Source organism: Anomaloglossus baeobatrachus, chromosome 4 (assembly GCF_048569485.1).
Source record: "Anomaloglossus baeobatrachus isolate aAnoBae1 chromosome 4, aAnoBae1.hap1, whole genome shotgun sequence".
In the NCBI taxonomy this organism is placed as follows: domain Eukaryota; kingdom Metazoa; phylum Chordata; class Amphibia; order Anura; family Aromobatidae; genus Anomaloglossus; species Anomaloglossus baeobatrachus.
This window is the reverse complement of record NC_134356.1, coordinates 478217882-478238693: the sequence shown is the minus strand read 5'-3', so window position 1 is coordinate 478238693 and position 20812 is coordinate 478217882. Positions and strand designations below refer to the sequence as shown.

Sequence of the window (20812 nt, the reverse complement as noted above, 5' to 3'; positions counted from 1 at the left end):
TGGCGTATTTTTGAATGTGCTTGATGCAAATCAAAACATCCTGTTTGCAACTAGGGCACAAGTGCTGCCACTGATGGGGTGTCTGTGTGGCCCAATTTTTTGAAAAAAGGGAGACTCCGCTTGGAGTAACCCTTGCTTGCTGTGTTTTTTAAAAATGATCCAAGATGAACAGAGCTGGGATCAGGAAAGACTTTTCTACCTACTCCGGTGTCATCCTGGGGACGGATAAGAATGGCGTATTTTGGAATGTGCTTGATGCAAATCTAGCTGTGAAGTGTACAACTAGGGCACAAGTGCTGCCACTGAATGGGTGGGTGTGTGTGGGGCACAATTTTTGGAAAAAAGGGAGGCTCCGCTTGGAGTAACCCTTGCTTGATGTGTTTTTAAAAGTAGCCAAGATGAACAGAGCTGGGATCAGGAAAGACTTTGCTACCTACCCCGGTGTCATCCTGGGGATGGATAAGAATGGCGTATTTTGGAATGTGCTTGATGCAAATCTAGCTGTGAAGTGTACAACTAGGGCACAAGTGCTGCCACTGAATGGGTGGGTGTGTGTGGGGCCCAATTTTTGGAAAAAAAGGGAGACTACGCTTGGAGTCACCTTGCGGTGTTTTACATGATTTTAGAAGGGCGTGCCATGCCTATATATGTGTGTCCTCCTCTTTTTCCTTGTCCAGCTGTTTTGTTTTCGCATGAGTATATGTCCTTGTCACTTTCCCATGTGTTTCTGTTGTGTTGTGAGTTGTTTGTCACCTTTTGGACACCTTTGAGGGTGTTTTCTAGGTGTTTTTCTGTGTTTGTGATTGCCTGCCATTGTTTCCTATGCAGTTCGAGTTCGGTTCGTCGAACGTTCGACGAGCCGAACTCGAACGGGACCTCCGTTCGGCGAACCGACCTCGAGCCGAACCGGGACCAGTTCGCTCATCTCTACTCGTTAACGACGTCGTGAAACGTACGAACGACCAAAAATACTCACCAGATCGTTGACACATCGTTCTAATCTCAAACATCGTTGCTGTTGCAGGACGCAGGTTGTTCGTCGTTCCTGCGGCAGCACACATCGCTATGTGTGACACCGCAGGAACGAGGAACAACATCGTACCTGCGGCCGCCGGCAATGAGGAAGGAAGGAGGTGGGCGGGATATTCCGGCCGCTCATCTCCGCCCCTCCGCTGTGCTGGTGGTCTGTTGACGGATAAGCGCATCCAGATATCCCTTGAAAGTGTAGACCACCTAACTTTCATCAAGATGAACAAGTCATGGATCTCCAATGACTTTTCCATTTCAGTCTCAGACTGTGAAGACTAAGCGATGGTGTAGTTTTACGTTTGCTGGGTTGATATCACATTATTGTACTCTGTGATACCTTTCTTGTGGCTTCTGTGGCTGCTACTGCTGATGAAGTTACTAACAAGTGCATTGGTTGCGCAACAATCAAACGGTGTGTCCATTGCTGTTACGTTTACAATTTCGGTTTTTTATATGTATGAAGCACCTAATATTCCTACTATTCCTTGTCCTTTTGCTTCCTTCTGAGTCTCGGCTAGCCCTACCTGGTGCATAGCCAATGCCTCACTGCTGTGCAAATACACTATGGGTACTCTGGGGCAATTGAAGCCACTGTCCTGGTGTCTGCCTGTAATTTTTAGAAATGTGGAGACTGAGACTCCAAGTTGGGTCTCCAAGATGTGTCTTGTCTGTGGAGGTAGGGGTCTCAGAGGAACAGGTGTACTGCTGTCCCTCATCCACCTCTGAGGCCCATGGTCTGGCCTAAGCTCACTGCTGTGCAAAAACACTATGGGTATTCTGGGGCAATTGATGAAACTGTCCTGGTGTCTGCTGTCTGCCCCTAATTTGGGGAAATGGGGATGGGAACTCCTAGTTAGATGTCCTTGTCCTGTGTTGCCTGTAGCAGTAGGGCTCCCAGACTGATATGAATGCAGCTACCTTTCATTCACCTACCTCCATTACTATCCTTAAATATGTCCAGCAATAACAGTCTAGGAAGCTAATATTCAGCCCCCTGAGTGTGGCTGAGCAGAAAAGCAGCTGTTGCATGAGGTATTGGGCTCTTAGCCCACTAGAGCTATACCTGTCATTCATCCACCTTAATATTTCTTATGTTAATTGACTGAGACGCTAATGGTTGTACCACAACAGTGTGGCTCCACTGTAAAATGGCTTGAGCTGTTTTGGCAGCTTTTGGGCCCCAATAAAGGTGTTGTCGCTATGCCTTTGCTTTTGCCTCCAATTGAACTCAATGAGGTTCAGATATGTTTGTTGAGCCTTTCGGCGAACACAGGGGAAGTTGGCAAACTTGAACTGAATAGAACCTCTCGAGGTTACCTCAGAGTTCCCTGACTATCCCTAGCACTGAGACCACGTCTTCTCACACTCGAACCCTATTCTTCATTGATTTCCTCTCAAGCCTTCCCTCGTGTTCTCTTTCCCACCATCTATCACTCCTCTTTTCCACTACCTTAGCCTTATCTCATCTAGCATCTAATCTAAAGTTGACTTGCAACGAAATGGAGGCCGTAAATACATACACATACATCTTATAGTATTCAACTGTCTATAGAACATGGTACATGGCGTTGCCCACCTTCTACATGTGTATCACAGGGCTTGAGTCTGTTGCAACCCCATTGGCATGTCCCCCCACAGCTGCAGGCTCCCTGTTTCTATGGCGAAATTTTTAGGTGAAATGTTCAAAATCTTCTGTCTAGTTATTTTCTCAGTCGCAAGTGGCCTTATAGTCTAAAGCGTTCATTGACTCACTTCCTGGGAGCTGTTCTTTATATAAATCCTGGTTTCTGCTAATAAAGATACATTTAAAAGCATTAGTTCATTTTACATCATTAACTCACATTGAATTACATGCAAACAAATGAACAGAGAAAACAATGAACTGAAGAGCCTCTTTGAGAAAGGTAGTAAGGAGTAGTGTTGAGCCACCCCCCTAGTGTTCGAGTTCGGTTTGGTTCGTCGAAAGGCGGCTTCGAACACCTTTGAACCCCATTGAAAACAATGGCAGGCAAAAACAAACACATACAAACACATTATACATGTACACATACAGTTAATAAACATTGGCATTACACTTACAGGACCCCACGACGCGTCCTGCACTCTGTCTCCCACTGCTTTTCCTTCCGATCATTGATGCACCCTCCCGGTAACCAGCACTGATGATAGGACCTTTCGTAACGTCGTCATAGCATGTGACCAGTCACGTGTGTATTATTTCATTGGCTACAGACTGGTCACATGGCTAGACGTCATGCTAGGTCCTGTCAGTGCATCTCTCCGGTACGTGGTGCTCGTTTGAGCATCTCCATGTACCAGCGAGATGCTTGGGCACATGCTTGGCTCCTCGTTCCTGCATGTGGACGCTCTTTACAGAGTCAGCCCACATGCAAGGACTGGATGCCACAACCGGTGAATAACGGAGATCACCGTTGCTATAGTAACCCACCTGTCAAATTACTATTTCAACGGTAGCGGCGGTGACGTCATCGCTTACAACCCGCAGCCTCTGCTCACTCACTGAGTGATTAGACTGCACAGGAGCAGCAGCGTCTTCCTCCCATGCAGTGCTGTCTGATGTAGCAGAGCTGCATGGGTTGAAGGAGAAAGAAGACAGAAGACCAGGATCTTGGAGGGGTGAGAGGGAGTAATAAACATGGAGTCTCTAAGTGTGTCTGTGTATTTATTCTATTAAAGTATTTTTCTCTGTGGGGTGTATTTTCTATTAACCCTTTATTGGAGATTCTTAATGGCCGGGTCAAACTTGCCTGACTGGGGCGGCTGCGGACTGCAATTCACAGCAGAGGGGCCCAGAAAGCTCTGGCCAACCTGTGCTGCGGAATCCAATCCCCAGCTGCCTAGTTGTACCTGGCTGGACACAAAAATGGGGCGAAGCCCATGCCATTTTTTTTTTTAATTACTTCATGAAATTCATGAAATAATTAAAAAAAGGGCTTCCCTATATTTTTAGTTGCCAGCCGGGTACAAATAGGCAGCTCTGGGGATTGGGGGCAGCCATACCTGCCTGTTGTACCTGGCTAGCATACAAAAATATGGCGAAGCCCACGTCATTTTTTTGGTGGGCAAAAAACTCCTGCATACAGTCCTGGATGGAGTATGCTGAGCCTTGTAGTTCTGCAGCTGCTGTCTGCTCTCCTGCATACACAAGTGAATGGAGCATGCTGAGCCTTGTAGTTCTGCTCCCCCTGCCTCTCCCTCCAGCATGCAGTCCTGGATAGAGGATGCTGAGCCTTGTAGTTCTGTAGCTGCTGTCTGCTCTCCTCCATACAGACAGACAGCAGACATCAGCTGCAGAACTACAAGGCTCAGCATACTCCATCCAGGACTAAAAAGGAGGGGAGCCAGCACTGCTTGTGAATGGCTTGCAACAATGAAGAAATAAAAAGTGTAATATTCACAAATTCGTTCCTACTGTAAAAATTCAATGAGATTTTTTGCAAATGATTGATCAATGATTTGAGCCCCCCTGCCACGTCACGGCAAATCTCTATAGGGGGGTCCCTAACGCTATATTATAAATTATTATGTACCATAAGGTCTCATATAATGAGCAGGACCATATGAAGACACCACTTACCTGAGACATGTCTGAACCGCTCCCATGCTACTAGGACTGACAACCACGAATAAAGGCAGCCCAGGTGCCAGTGTGTGTGGCAGAACCACACACACCAGCACAATGTCAGGACTGGCCCTCACAGTGCCAGACCAGCAAACATGGATGAGGCGGAACAAGGTTCAGGCAGGTGGTGTTTAAATAATGATGCCTTGGAGCAGGAGGCGGTGGCTGTGTGTGAACAAGCACCAAACTGAATTTTGATGGCTACAGAAGGAATTTGCAAACCACACTGGGCGTGCACGGCATGGTGGCGGTCGATTTGCCGTGACGGGGCAGGGGGGCTCAAATCATTGATCAATCATTTGCAAAAAATCTCATTGAATTTTTACAGTATGAACGAATTTGTGAATATTACACTTTTTATTTCTTCATTGTTGCAAGCCATTCACAAGCAGTGCTGGCTCCCTCCCTTTCCATCCAGGACTGTATGCAGAATTTTTTTGACCCCCCAAAAAATTACTGGGGCTTTGCCATGTTTTTCTATGCTAGCCAGGTACAGCAGGCAGCTACGGGCTGCCCCCAATCCCCAGCTGCCTATTTGTACCCGTCTGGGAACCAAAAATATAGGGAAGCCCTTTTTTTTTTTTAATTATTTCATGAATTTCATGAAATAATTAAAAAAAAATTAAAAAAAAGATGTGGGCTTCGCCCAATTTTTGTGTAGAGCCAGGTACAACTAGGCAGCTGGGGATTGGAATCCGCAGCTCAGGGTGCCCAAGCTTTCTGGGAACCCCTGCTGCGAATTGCAGTTTGCAGCCACCCCAGAAAATGGCGCTTTCATAGAAGCGCCATCTTCTGGTGCTGTATCCAACTCTTCCAGCTGCCGTGGTGACGGGTGACTCACTGGGTAATAATGGGGTTTGAGCTAGCTGCATATTATCAACTGACCCGAAGCCCGAAATTCATGGTGTCACGCTAATATTAGACATGGCCACCATGAATTTCTAGTACAGATAAAAAAAAACACAACACACAGAAAAATATTTTTATTACAAATAAAACACAACACAATTAGTGACTCCATTTTTATTGAAATAAAGAACCCGCCTCCGCAGTAATCCTGGGTCAAGGGTCCCGCACCGTCCAATCTGGATCCAATATTATCTGATCGGTTTGCTGGAAGGGAAAGCGATCAGATGATGTGTCAGGTTCAAGGGCCTGAATCACATGACACAGCAGCTGATTGTATAAACGGCTTTTATACAATCAGCTGATGCATCAGTGCCAAAAAAACCAAAACTACACACTTCTGTGCAGACTCCTGTCCGACAGCAGCAGCTGATAGTTTAGCTGGCCGGGCGGTAAAAAGCGGGCCTCACTGCTCGACTTAGTGTCAGCTGATCCTGTCAGGTGACCGCATCAGCTGATCATCGCCAGGTCTGAGAGAGAGAGAAAAGAGAGAGGAAAGAGAGAGAGAGAGAGAAGAGAGAGGGAGAGTAGAGAGAGAGGGAGAGTAGAGAGAGGGAGAGAGAGACGGAGAGAGGGGGAAAGAGAGGGAGAGAGAGGGAGAGGGAGGGAGAGGGAGGGAGAGAGGGAGAGAGAGAGGGAGAGAGAGAGGAGAGAGAAAGAGAGAGAGAATAGAGAGAGGAGAGAGAGAGAAGAGAGAGAGGAGAGAGCAATGCAGCCTTATTCTGTGAACTGCTCCGATTTTAGAAGTGTGTCCCATGGCAATTCCGGGCGGCTGCTGGGTGATATTGTTAGGGGGGTGGGCTCCCCATAACGTGGCGTTCCCCATCCTGACAATACCAGCCTTCAGCCGTGTGGCTTTATCCTGGCTGGTATCAAAATTGGGGGGACCGCAGGTTTTTTTTTTATTTATTTATTTTACTGCACGATATAGACCCACCCGCCGGCAGCTGTGATTGGTTGCAGTGAGACAGCTGTCACTCATCGTGGGGGCGTGTCTAACTGCAACCAATCATGGGCGCCGGTGGTCGGGGAAAGCAGGGAATACCAGATTGAATAACGAGCGGCAGCCATTTTCAAAAGAGGAAAAGCCGCCGGAGCTTTGTGACAGCCGTGCAGCACCGCGCTCGTGATCGGTGAGTAGGAAAGAGAGAGGGATTGTGCTGGGGACGCAGAACACATGCAGATATGCAGCTGTGCACATAGCCTTACTGTGAAAAGCCACGCTTTTGGTAATCGAACCGTTATCGAATGGTAACTCGAACTGCCGAACTTGAAGCAAATCGTTCGAGTTCGTCGAATGACTGGAACACCGCCCAAAATCACTCGAATTTGAAATTGGCAAACGGTTCAAATCGAACATCGCTCAACTCTAGTAAGGAGTACTTCCTTGATACACAGAAAAAAATTCTTAACATCTAGCACTTGTTCATGATTCATGATTTTTAACCCTTTCACTGCCTAGGACGTAATGCTACATTCTAAATAATGAAGGGGTGATCACCACTGAGTGCGGGGGTAAGCTGGTGTTGATCCTTGCACATGTCTGCTGGTTTGAACAGCAAACATGTGTGCCTCGCAGTCGCTTGTGGATCCACGATCCACCCACGCCTGTTAACCCCTTAAATCACGGTGAATGCCGCAGCTTGGAAAGTGTCTTTCACCGCTGCCATCGGAGGCCCTGTGATTGGATTACGGAGAGCCAATGGTTGCCATGGCAGCACAAGGTCATGTGATGACTCTTGTCACTATCATGACGTAGTTCCTGTTACAGCAGAGCAGCAGCTGTAACAAGAATGCAGTCTTTCTGCTGATCAGAGTGATGCTGCACTGATCAGGAGAAATGACGGCTGATCCTTATAGTTCCCTAGGGGGACTAGTAAAATTTAAAAAAAAAGGTAAAGTAAAAAGTTTTTAAAAATCTTAAATGACCTAAAAGTTAAAATCACCCCCCATTCGCCCCATTGAAAAGTAAAGGGTTAAAAAAATATACAGATACAGTATTTGGTATTGCCGTGTTCAGAAATGCTCGATCTATCAAAATATAAAATCAGTTAATCTGATCGGTGACAGGCAATCAAAACAGAGTATCTGTACAAAGATGGTACCATTAAAAACGTGAGCTTGAGACACAAAAAATAAGCCATCACTGAGCCCCATATACCAAAAAATCAGAATACTATGGGTCACTGAAAATGGTGCAAAAAGTGGCGCACTTTAAAACAAACTTCTGATTTTTTTTAACCCCTTAATAGAGTTGATCAAACGTCAAAAAATCCGGGACTGGCGGATCACTGCCAGATTTTAAAAAGAGTCCAATTCACTCTGTAATCCAGTGTCCATATTAGTCAATGGCGACCGGAATCCGAAGATTAAAAACGTTTGTGGAGAGGTAGGAACGAACGTGGTGTACTCACTGAGGCGCTGTCATGGCGGCACACTCCTTCCGGGTTATGCTTTTCCCTTCCGGAGGCGACAATTCAATATTTATTGTTTTGCCCACCCACTGGCGTGTTTAATTGGTTGTACCTAGACGCAACCCACCCTGAGTGGCAGCGTGTCAGCTAACTGCAACCAATCACAGGAGCCAGGATGGCTGGTGGGCAGGGAAAGCAGTATAAGTGTCTGTGGGTCAGTATCATGGTAAAAAATAAACAAATAAAACAAATCGGCAGCACAGATATAGACCGCGGCTGCAGCCCCAGCTGTCGGGCTGTATCTGTGCTGTGTATCCAGTCACACGTGCGAGGCTTTGCCGGATGATGCCATGGCAGACTTGCGCGAGTCCCTCGCAAGTGTGATTCCAATGTAAGAGAAACCGCATGCAGCTTTTTTTTTTTAAAAAAAAAAACGACTTGCGGTTCCCCCTAAGATAATGCCGACTAGGGGCTAGTATTCTCAGCCCGCAGCCGCCCAGTATTGCCGCATCTATTTTATGTGACAATCCCAGTGCGATACCAGCCCTTCTCGGTGGCCTGGTGTAGTGCCAATCAGGGTAATGAGAAGTTAATAGCAGCGGCCAGCTGCTCCTAAATCCTAGGTTTGGGAGGGCACAGGCGTCTATGAGATACCTGCATCACACTAACCTGTAAATGAATGTAAATAAACACAGACACTCATTATTATTTGGAATAAAATACAGACACATATTATTTGGAATAAAATACAGACACATATTATTTGGAATAAAATATAAATGCCCCCTACTTCACCACTTTATTAACCCCCAACACAGCCCTCCGGGTCCGACGTAATCCACAGGAAGTCCCACGCCGCTTCAGCTCTGCTACATTTGAATATCAGAGAGAGGCCATTGAGCACGACCGCTCTCTGAGCTCCAAAGAATGAATGAGCTGCGCATTGAGTGGTGACGTCACTCAGGTCATTTGTGGTCACAGCTGGAGGTTCCCACGGTCCTTCACCTGTGATCGCAGGTAACCTGAACTCAGGTGGAGGTCACTGAGTTCACAGACCTGCATCTCCTAGCAGAAAAATTGCAGTTTTTTTGCCCAAGAGATGCAGATTTTGTGCTGAAATGTTTACACCATATTCCTGCATCCAATCTACACCTCCTGGCAAAAGAACGCGGTGTTTTGCTGCGGTTTTTGCAGCGTTTTTTTACCGCAGGTTTTTTTTTCATGATTTTTGCTGCGTTTTTTTGCCAGGAGGTGCACATTTGGTGCTGAAATCATCTGAACCAGAGTTCAGTATCAAATTTCCACCTGCTGGCAGAATTTATTTATTTATGTTTTTCATTTTTGGGCCAAGGGATGCAAATTTGGTGCTAAAATATTTACACCATATTTCTGCATCCAATGTACACCTCCTGGCAAAAAAACGCAGTGTTTTGATGCATTTTTTTCCTGTGGATTTTGCCGTGTTTTTTTGCCTCGGATATCACCACCAATCTTCATCCCTAGCCATGATAACGCCGCCCGGTATTGCCACATCTATTAGATGTGACAATCACGGTGCATTACCGGCTCTTCCCTGGTGCAGAGGCAATCGGAGTAATAGCAGGGGTTAATAGCGGCGCACAGCTGCTACTAAAACCTAGGTTTATTATGGCACAGGCGTCTATCAGATACCTGCATCACAACCTGTAAGTGAATGTAAATAAACACAGACACAGAGAAAAATCCTTTATTTGAAATAAAGCACAAAACTTGCCCTCCTTCACCTCTTTATTAACCCCCAACACAGCTCTCCAGGTCCCGTGTAATCCACACAAGGTCCCACAACGACATATCCAGCTCTGTTACATCTCAGAGCGAGCAGCCATAGAGAAGACTGCCTGCTCTGAGTGTAGCCTGAGCCATGATAAGCGATGACTGCAGCACAGACTGTCACAGGCTGGGGGGCGTCAGCCTGTAACCAATCACAGATGAAAGGACGGCCGGTGGGCGGGGAAAACACTGAAAGCTGTGTGATTGCATGCACAGTACAGGAAGTGAATGCGTGACCCAGAAGCAGTGTGCCGCCATGACACCGAGTGTCGGTAAATAACAAACTGACGCTGATTTGTTGTTTTGTTTATTTTTACTTTATTTACTGAATCCGGATCGTGCAACAGGAATCCCGGGCCCGGATCCGGCACCTAGATGTCAATGAAACTACGCGGATCCGGACTTTTACAGTCTGGATCTGCTCAGCCCTACCCCTTAAATAAAAGTAAATGTATACATGTTTCATGTCTACTAACTCATACAGACCTGAGGTATCACAAGGGCACATCAGTTTTACCATATAGTGAACACTGTGAATAAAATACTCCAAAAACAATTGTGAAATCACACTTTTGTGCAATTTTTCCGCACTTGGAATTTTTTTGCCATTTTCCAGTACATTATATGGTAAAACATATGGCTTAGTTTAAAAGTACAACTCATCCCACAAAACATAAGCCCTCATGCGGCAAGGCTGACTGAAAAATAAAAATGTTATGGCTCTCAGAACAAGGAAAGCAAAAAAAAAAAAAAAATGAAAAAAAAAAAAATCGCATGGGGGTGAAGGGGTTAAAAGCCTTCACTCACACACACACACACACACACACAGACACACACACAAACACACACACACACACACACACATTACACTAATGTTGCCTGAAAATGCTGATGCCAGCCATATGATTGATGGGGTAATGTTGATAAGGTATGTCTGATTTTGGACTACTGTTCGTAAATTTTTTTCTGGAGATAAACCACCAGCTGACATGTCAGCCAGTGACTTTATAATAGAGAACATTAGATGTAGCGTCTCTGAACTTCTCTGCTTTTCTACATCTAACCATCTTTGCTTTACTGCATCTGACCGTCTCAGCTCTGCTATATCTCAGTGAGACGATTAGATGTAGCAGAGCAGAGACAGATGTAGCATCTCTGACTGTCTCTGCTCTGCTACATTTGACATCTGACGTCTCAGCTCTGCTATATCTGAGGCAGTCATAAAAACAAACAAGTGAGCCGGAGTATGAGTTGGTATACTTGCAGCTTGTAAGCTCATGTTTACACTGGCCATAGGACAAAGAAAAACCAAAGACAAAAATAATATGGATGTATACCCTGCTGTAACTGAATAAAAGCATAGTGCACATAAATAAACATAGGGTACTTAGTAAACACTGTTTTTGATAAAAAAAAAAAAAAGCATAAAGCCATCCCACCGCGACAAGGTGTACCCAGTTGGGACAGTACCTACACTCTCTAATAGTCAGATGTAACAGAGCAGAGACAGATGTAGCATCTCTGACTATCTCTACTCTGCTACAGCTGACCATCTCTGCTTTACTACATCTGAACATCTCTGTTCTGTTACATCTGATCTTCTCAAGCCAGCTATATCTGAGGGAGATGGTGAGATGTAGCAGAGCAGAGACAGATGTAGTGTCTCTAATCATCTCTGCTCTGCTACATTTAATTATCTCAGCCTGCTACATCTAAGGGGTACTTTGCACACTACAACATCGCAAGCCGATGCTTGCGATGCCGAGCGCGATAGTCCCCGCCCCCGTCGCACAACCGATATTATGTTATAGCTGCCGTAGCGAACATTATCGCTACGGCAGCTTCACACGGACTTAACTGCCCTGCGACGTTGCTCTGGCCGGCGAACTGCCTCCTTACTAAAGGGGCGGGTTGTGCGGCATTACAGCGACGTCACACGGCTGGCGGCCAATAGAAGCGGAGGGCCGGAGATGAGCGGGATGTAAACATCCCGCCCACCTCCTTCCTTCCGCATAGCCGGCGTGAGCCGCAGGACGCAGGTAGGAGATGTTCCTTGCTCCTGCGGCTTCACACACAGTGATGTGTGCTGCCGCAGGAACGAGGAACAACATCGTAACATCAGTCCTTCCGAAATTATGGAAATGACCGATGCTACACCGATGATACGATTTCGATGCTTTTGCACTCGTTAATCATATCAAAAACGATTACCACACTCCGATATCGACAGCGACGTCGGATGTGTGTCACTTTCGATTTGACCCCACCGACATCGCAGCTGCGATGTCAAAGTGTGCAAAGTACTCCTAAGTGAGAGAATGAAACCCTTAATATCATTACTTTATTATCACGTGAAAAAATTAGAACCAGTGAAGCGAATATTTCTCAGCATAACAGTGATTTTTCATGACAAAAAATCTAATCATGTTTACCCTTTTCCAGTGATCATTCCAATTGTAAAAATTAGAACGCCTGAATTCCCATCACGAGGGGAAAACGTTTACGTCAGCGGGCAGCTGAAAATGAATGAAATTAATTTGCTATTATAAATTTCTCCCTGTGTTTCAACAAAGCTTAGCAGTTAATTGAAAAATAGAAATATGAATTGAATAAATGACAAGAGAGCATAATAGAAAATAAAAGAATAAAGAATTGTAGCTAATGCTGCTGCCAGCAATAAAACAAGAACTTCTTATTTTTGTCTTAGCTATCTCCTAGCAACTGTGTTAATGATGCCTGCAAATCAGTCACCTCTCAATATCATGAATCCTGGTGAGTTACAGAAGTACGGCTATTAAACAATAAATTTTAAAGACTGGATGACTTGAAAATAACTTTAAGATTTAAGTCTCTTGTCTCTAGGTCTCACAGTACTAAGATCAACTATGATTTAAAGGTTTCATTCTGTCAGAAGATCTTAAGCATTTCAGTGGTCTCAGTTCACTTTCTATTTTACAACTTGAATCCAGTGCAGATTAGAGGATGTGAGATACAATCAGATATCCACAGCTAGAACAGTGCAGGATGAATTTAGATTGGCATCGTGCACACTCAGATGATAGCCACTAGGTGTCACATTAAAAGGCTTTATTCTGCTTCCTATGATGCACACTTGCTACTCCAAGACAAGTCTAAAACATAAGCACCACTGCAAGGATATGTGCACACGTTAAGTATTTGTATCACATTGTTTTGCTGCAAATACTAGAGTGTAAAGGCCGCTTTACACACTACGATGTATCTGACGATCTCATTAGCGATGTGACACGCCGAGATCGTAGTTACGATTTGCCGAGATCGCTCATAGGTCGTTTATTAGCGGTCACACGTAACGATCGCACAAGCGACGCAAAATCGTTCAGCGATATATTGTTTGACCAAGGTGGCCGTGTGGATGTTGTTTGTTGTTTGCAGGGTGTCAAACGTACCAATATGTCTGCTGTATTCCAAACGATGAACAATATTTTGAAAGTGAACGATGTGTCAACGATCAACGATTTTCAACCTATTTGCGATCGTTCAGAGTTGCACGTAGGTGTCACACGCAACAACGTCATTAACGAAGCCGGATGTGCGTCACAGAATCCGTGACCCTGACGACATATCGTCAGATAAATCGTAGCATGTAACGCCGCCTTTAGCAACAAAAATGCTGCGTAAAACTGAAAAGACTGCAGCAGATATAAAACGGTTTCAAACCTGCAAAAAAAAAAAAGTAAGCATAATGTCATTAAGATTTGAGAAATCTTGATCACTTTCCTAGTACAGTAAAACGCTGCAAAAACCTGTGTCAAAATACATTAGTCTCTGGCTTATTACTCTTTGTTTTTCATTTCTGAATCGGTGAAAGATTTCCCTAAACCCATTACCATCATCTTGTTGGAACATTAGACATCTTCCCTAAGGCACTGCTCAAGAGACGAATACTCTTCGGGCGTCTCTTCTATGCATAAAGGGACAAAAGTCAACATAAAGCTTTTTATTTATTTATTTTTTGCCACGGCCTTCTAATCAAATGGCTTACTAAATCTCAATGACTATATTAGGACCCTTTCACAGTGATTCTGGTACGTATGTTGCTGTTTTTATGCGTACAGAAATCACGGACATACGCAGACCCATTAAAATCAATGGGTCTGCGCACACATCAGTGATTTTTCACTGACTGTATTTCAGTGTGGCGTATCCGTGTGCTCCACACACAAACAAGTCCATTTTTCTCTGGCATCACTGATGTCACACGGACCGCACAGTGGTGTGATCTATGAGACACGTACCAGAGAAAACACGTATCTTTGAAATAAAATTATTTTTATACTCACCTGTCTATAGCGTTGCTGTCTCTGGCCTCTGCTGTCTCCTGCTTCCAAGCCGGCTAATTATGCTCATGAGTATTTACTGCACCGCGCCCCGGCAGTAACAGCAGAGGGGAGACAGCGAGAGCGACATATCACTTACCAAGGATATTTTAGTGTATCTATTCGGAAGGGTCTCTCATTTACTGCCCCCTTCAACACTTTTAATTGGGTTAAGGATGTCCATCTCTTTGGAAAAAAATTAAAATGGCGTAATTTATTTTCAAAAACAATGACCAAGACAAGTGCAGACAATGGGGGATTGAGATGGATGACTTGAAGGGAGTACAAATCTTGACCAATGTGTTGAAAAAGGGAAGCACAATAGAGCCCTTGGCCTCATCATGTCAGAAAATGCCGTCATCTAGTGACTTATTCAGTGTGAACAATTTTGTTAAAGTAGTGAGGAAGAAATGAGAAAAGTACATGAGAGACACAGGGGCAGGAATTGCATTGAAGGGTGAATTATCGAAAAAAAAAAAAAAACCCTCAGGATATGATCTTAAAACCTACAAATAAAGGGGGCAACCTGGAGATCTTAGATCACAGATTGTATAGACAAACGTGTTGTGTAATTTTGCAGAACAAGGACACATATTCAATCTTGGATGGAGACCCTACTGTTTCACAGATGTATTAACTCATTTGTTAGTGGAGCTGTGCCACCCCAGCAGCGGATCGAACTGCTCGGATCCGTGGGCAATGTCCGTTCGTGGCTCAAGGGTCTCCGGACCTGAGGGCTTGAGGCCACACTCTAAAGTAAAAGGGGATATTTACAGGGAGATGATAGTTCGTGATGCCACCCGTGGTGTGCGGTAATTGGGAGTACCACCGCTGCCGTGGTTGGGAGTACCCGGGGTGAAGGAATGGGGCAGCAAGGTGTCGTTACCCTCCACAGGTAGGGGTATGCCCCGGGGCTCTGGAAGATGATACTGGGTGCTGTGACAGGGAGATCACTCATGTACTCACTCAGCCAATAAGCAGACACTGACAGCCAGGTAAACCAAGTCTATAGGTGCTGCTGCCTCTCAAGGGGAGCTCATCCGGTTCAATCCCCTGCAGTGCTGCCTGGTGATCCTTGACCTGCCTCCTGGCACAAAGTTTAGATGCACTGTAGTGGCCCGGTTGCCTGGAACTTGCCGGGCCCTGCTCCCCACTGTGGCTAAGTTTAGGAGCCTGCTCTCAGGGCTCACACTTGGGATTTCAGTGGGCTGCTTATGTGGAAGGCCCTATCCCCCTCATTGCGCTAGTGCCCCAATTCTGCAGCTGGTGGGAACGCTCCATAAAGGCTCCACTCTCTGCAGGTTAATTGCCGTGTTGCCTGAAGCTTCTCCCCGACCTAGGGTTCGTGTACCCCGCAGTACCTTCGATCCCGGACCCGTGATAGGACCAGGCTGCTGACCATCCTCCTTGACAGGTCCAGGTACCTAGCCTCAATCCCTTGCGACCGGGGGTCTGACTCCTCTAGGTCCAGACCACCATCTGCAACCTAGTCAGCTTCTCCTGGGAGCCACTACTCCCAGCCTCCTCTGAGCTCCTCTCAGCTCGACAGCTGCCGCACTTAACCTCCTCCACTTTACAATTCTACTTCACTTCTGACCTCCCCTTCCTGACCCCTAGGTGGGCGACCCTATTCCGCTTAAGCCACCAACTAGTGTGTCTGGTGGGTGTGGTGCAGGGTGTTCCTAGGATTTGATCTGCTGTTGGAGGCAACACTGTAAGATGGGGACCCAGAACCATAAGGGATTTAAATACTGCACTAAACGAAAAGAGCATGCAGTACCCTGTGACGACCTGATAGTCCAGGGGCGTCACAGAGCCACTTGACATGAAACATATCTAAAAATGAATTTGATTTCATGGTGCCTACCAATCCAATGATCCCTACTTTCTATGCTTTACTCAAGAGTTACAAAGGGCTTAACCCATTGAAGAGTAACCCCATTGTGTCCTGTGTGAAACCCATCAGCCAGAATACTAGCATTTATTTGGATAAGATTATGAACCCTTTTGTCCTTACATTCCAGTCTTCTATCAGGAATACTTCCAATTTACTGATGAAAGCTGAGGGTATCACCCTGGATAGGAATACCTTTTTAGCATCTGTAGATGAAAAATCCCTGTACCGTGGCATCTCACATGACAAGGGGATGGAGGCAGTATGATATTTCCTGCAATACAGAACACTGTACTACAACTAACACAATGCTTTTGTCCTGAAACGTCTTTCTTTTATTCTGACTTACAACTACTTCTCATTGGACAGCAAGCACTTCCTCCAGCTGACTGACACTGCGATGTGAAGTTCCTGTGTACCGTCGTATGCCAATTTGTCACTGTGCTGGGGGAAGGAAATATTTGGAGATGGACAATCCATGGTAGCTCTATATGATATTGGTGAAGATTTATTGATGACATCTTTATCCCGTGGCCTGGAACCATAGAGGAATTTAACCGCTTCATGGGTTGCATCAATGTCAATGATCTGGGTCTAAGATTTACTAGTGAAATACATGATTCGCGATTACTTTTTTGGAAATTTTGATGGCAAAGGATGAGAGAGGGACCCTTTCCGCTAGCAATGATAAAAACCCTACTTAGACTCTAAGCTGTCTCAAATGGGATAGCTTCCATCTGATGCCCCCGAGACAAGTATCCAGAAAAAACATAATTTAAGAATGAAAATAAACTGCTCCAGGGAACATTATTTCAGAGTCAAATCAAGGGACCTCAGGGACAGATTTCTAGAGAAAAGCTGTCTACACCATATTTTCAAGAATGTTTTCCACAATGCCCAAGAGAAGAACAGAGACTCACTATTTATACCATCGGTAGACTGTGAAAGGTAAAAATGAAGATGTGCGTACCCAGCCGTTACCACTATCAGAAGATAGAGAATCTCCAGAACTGAGCATTTCTGACCACCAAATGCTGCAGTCGGTGCCAAGAACAACTGATCAGTGAACATGTCAGGTGTCAGACCCTGGCCAATCAGACATTGGTAACCTATCTTAGAATTGGTCATCAATGTTTAAAGTAGTGGACAACCTCTTTCAATGATTTTATAATCACAGGTTCTATTCCAGAATTCTAGATGACTGGTGCATTGCAAATTGTGATGCCAATGTTCAAAAATGGGTCATAAAGGAAGCCTGGAATCTATAATCCTGCAAGTTTATCCTCAAATTTGGTCAAAATATTTAAGGGTTTCTCAATGATGCTAGACTGAGGTATTAACAATAAAAAATAATCTCATAACCTAGCAAAAACATGGGTTTCGGTCTTGTCAAGTTAATCTGATTAGCTTCTATGAGAAGGTAAGTTCAAGACTAGACCAGGGAAAGGATATGGATGTTCACTATCTGGAGTTTATGAATGTATTCAATATAGTGCCACTTAAAAGGTTGATACAGAAAATGGACTAGGGATGACTATGTGTAAAATGGTTAACAACTGGCTCAGTTACAGCAAACAAAGGGGGATTATTAATGGAATTAATTCTGATCTGGTTATTTTTAACAATAGGGTACCAAAGGGGTCAGTATGAGGCCCTCTTCTTTTTAATTTATTAATGACCTTGTAGAGGGCAAACAGAGTAGAATTTCAATGCTTGTATGTGATCCTACATTCAGCAAAGTAAATAATAAGATTATTTTCTGTTATAGAAGGTTTTGGGAAGTTAGTGACTTGGGGCAAGAAAAATGCTATAGAAGTTTAACATAGATAAATGTAAGGTCATGCATTTGTAATGAGTAAACATATGGTGCCATTATTTTCTAAATGATAAAATACTAAGTAAAAATGTCACTGAAAAAGACTTGGGTGTATGAGTGGACAGAAAAGTCAAGTTTAATAACCAGTGACAGGCCGCTGCTGCTATGGAAAATAAAATAATGAAGACTTTAAAATAGTCATATCAACTTATGACAAGAACATAGTTTGCCTCTATACAAGTCAGCAGTATTGCCCACACTTAGAATTTTGTGTAAAATTTTGTGTACTAAGAGCAACCAAGATTATAAGGGTTATTCCCATCTTAAAGATCCAATCTCAATATGTAGTAAGCGCAATAATATTAATATTAGCAAGTACTTCCAATTGGAAATGTAGTACAGTTCTCCTGATATAGATATGTCTCTTACCTCATGTGCAGGGAATTGCAGTTTAGTTATTCATGGTTACATACATTCATATAGTGACAGTTAGTTGCTCGTGGTTGTAACCATAGAGATCTAGCTGTGATTTGACAGTCAGGTTGACTGATTGATCAAAGCAATCATAAAGGGAAACTGCTGAAATGGGTGCAAGTCAATGGTCAGTGACCGCTGTCGCCACAGAGCTGTCACTGTGTTTTCACACAATGACAATTTTAATCCATGCTGGACATAGCACATCATGATGCGGAAATTGACCCTTTGTCATGATGTGCTACTTCCGTCATTGGTCCTTAAGTGATTAATAGCTTAAGAACGGTTACATCTATGATGATGGGATTAACCCTTTAAATATAAATAAATTAAACGTAAACTACATGAAAATAAGTGCTAAAAGTGGTACAAATTGAAATTGGGCTCCTTTAAATCTTCAGACTCACTTTCTCAAAAACAGAGGAACCATGGCTTCATGTACCTGATATATTCAGAATTTATAGTTGTAAAATAGACATATAGTGACATAAATGAAATATGTGACATAGAAAGTCATATTTTGAAATACATTTGTCTTTTACAGTTTAAACAATAACATCACAACTTCTAACAGCTCAGATAGTGAAGAAGAGCTAAGACGCAGGAATAAAATTCACTAACCGGCTTCAAAATTCAATATTTTCAAAGTAATGACAAAGATATTTTGGAAAGTTAATCTATAACCCCATATAGCCCACAGAGAAACAATTCATCTAAATTCCAGAAGAAGTTAAGGAACAATCAAACTACAATGCGGACTCTGAATCCATATACACAATGGGATGTGAACAGACAGATGCATTTTATGATGACACATTCCCAGGACAATATTATATTATCTGAAGGAAAATCCTACCAACTAAAGCACTAAACTAATCAAACAGAAAACCAGTTGTATTTTCCAAAACTCACGATTTAAAAACTGATCAAAGCTTTAAAATCATGGATTCAACTGATCTGAATATATGTAGCTAAGTACTAATGCTTTTGTCTGCAGCTTTATCTTGTTATCAGACATTCTATTTTCTTTAGCTTTTTTTATTAATAACTAAAGTGTGAATTAGTTATTTCTGTCACTGTTAATAACATTACTAAATACTAATATCTTGTTCTGACCTGCAACACTGGCTTTCAAATTTTTACTTTTTTTGTGTTAAATGCATGAAATAGGCTGTTTCTTATGGTAATTTGTCCCTTGATTCCATATCTACTTTCAGAATTTTCCTATCGTGCTTTTGAGTAACGACTTTACATTTTTGAAAACGTGTATTTTGTAAACCTTGTATAATAAATAATCTGCTCATAGTTTTTGTAACAGATATTTGACAACAGAAGGTGCATATTTTCATTGGTTTCTTTCAGACTTGCTGTATAAGCAAGAGGAACAGATGGATTTTCTTTGCCGTTATGCAGAAGTGCCACTTTTAAACTGTTTTTTTTTAAGTGCCTCCACTCTTGGGGTCTGTCCTCTTGTGCCAATGCATTTAGCAGAGAATTTGCATCATTGCAGTAAACATGGTCCTCTTCCACTGATCACAAGTGTTCAAGCTCCCACCTCCTTTGGCAGAAATAACATATTTTGATCCCCTGCTCTAGCAAGTGCCAGCCTCAAAGCCAAAAGCTCTGCTTGACTTTTGATAGGTTAAGTTCACAAACTAAATCTTTTATATCAACCTGCTTTATAGCCACAGGATCTTGTTAATCAGTTTCTTTAACCAAATCAATCTCTGAATCTTCTTCTGGATCTAAGGTTGGTGGAGTGGGAACTAGCCCTGAGCTTTGGTGAGACTGGCCTAATTGCTGAAGGAATGTTTCACTGAATTTGTTGTTTTTCTTGTTATTCCAACAATCTTTGTCATACAGACCTAACAATCTGTAGAATGGTTACTTGGCTCCTTCCATACCACTGGAACAGCAAATTATTATTATTATAGCGCTATTTATTCAATGGCGCTTTAAAAGTGAGAAGGGTATACATAAAAAACAAGAACAGCAATCATGAACATTACAAAAACAAACTGGTACAGGAGGAGAGAGTACACTGTCCTCGAGGGATGAGAGTCTACAGGGGATGGGTGAGGGTACAATAGGTGAGGACAGAGCTGGTTTTGTAGTGGTGTACTGGTCTGAGGGTTATTGTAGGTTGTAAGCCTGTCCCAAGAGGTGGGTCTTCAGGTTCCATTTGAAGGTTTCCACAGTAGGTGAGAGTTATATGCTGGGGTAGAGTGTTGCAGAGTATGGGGGAGGCGCAGGTGAAATCTTGTATGTGATTGTGGGAAGAGGAGATAAGAGGGGAGTAGAGAAGGAGATCTTATGAGGATCTGAGGTTGCGTGAAGGAAGGTACTGGGAGACTAGATCACAGATGTATGGAGGAGACAGGGTGTGGACGGCCTGGTATGTCATGGTTACTGTTTTGAACTGGGCAATGGAAAGCCAGTGAAGGGATTAGCAGAGTGGTGAGGCCAGGG

At 43.8% G+C, this 20812-nt stretch overlaps 1 protein-coding gene across 1 annotated transcript in view; it reads left to right on the top strand.

The window, feature by feature from the left end:
- Positions 1–16224, top strand: part of LOC142302558 (tetratricopeptide repeat protein 24-like) — a 144824-nt gene extending 128600 nt beyond the window's left edge. Inside the window, exons 6-8 of the mRNA XM_075343664.1 lie at positions 12509–12573; positions 12664–12785; positions 16184–16224. Coding sequence (XP_075199779.1) covers positions 12509–12573; positions 12664–12785; positions 16184–16224 — 228 coding nt within the window. The remainder of the gene's footprint in view (positions 1–12508; positions 12574–12663; positions 12786–16183) is intronic.
- The last annotated feature ends 4588 nt before the right edge of the window (positions 16225–20812 follow it).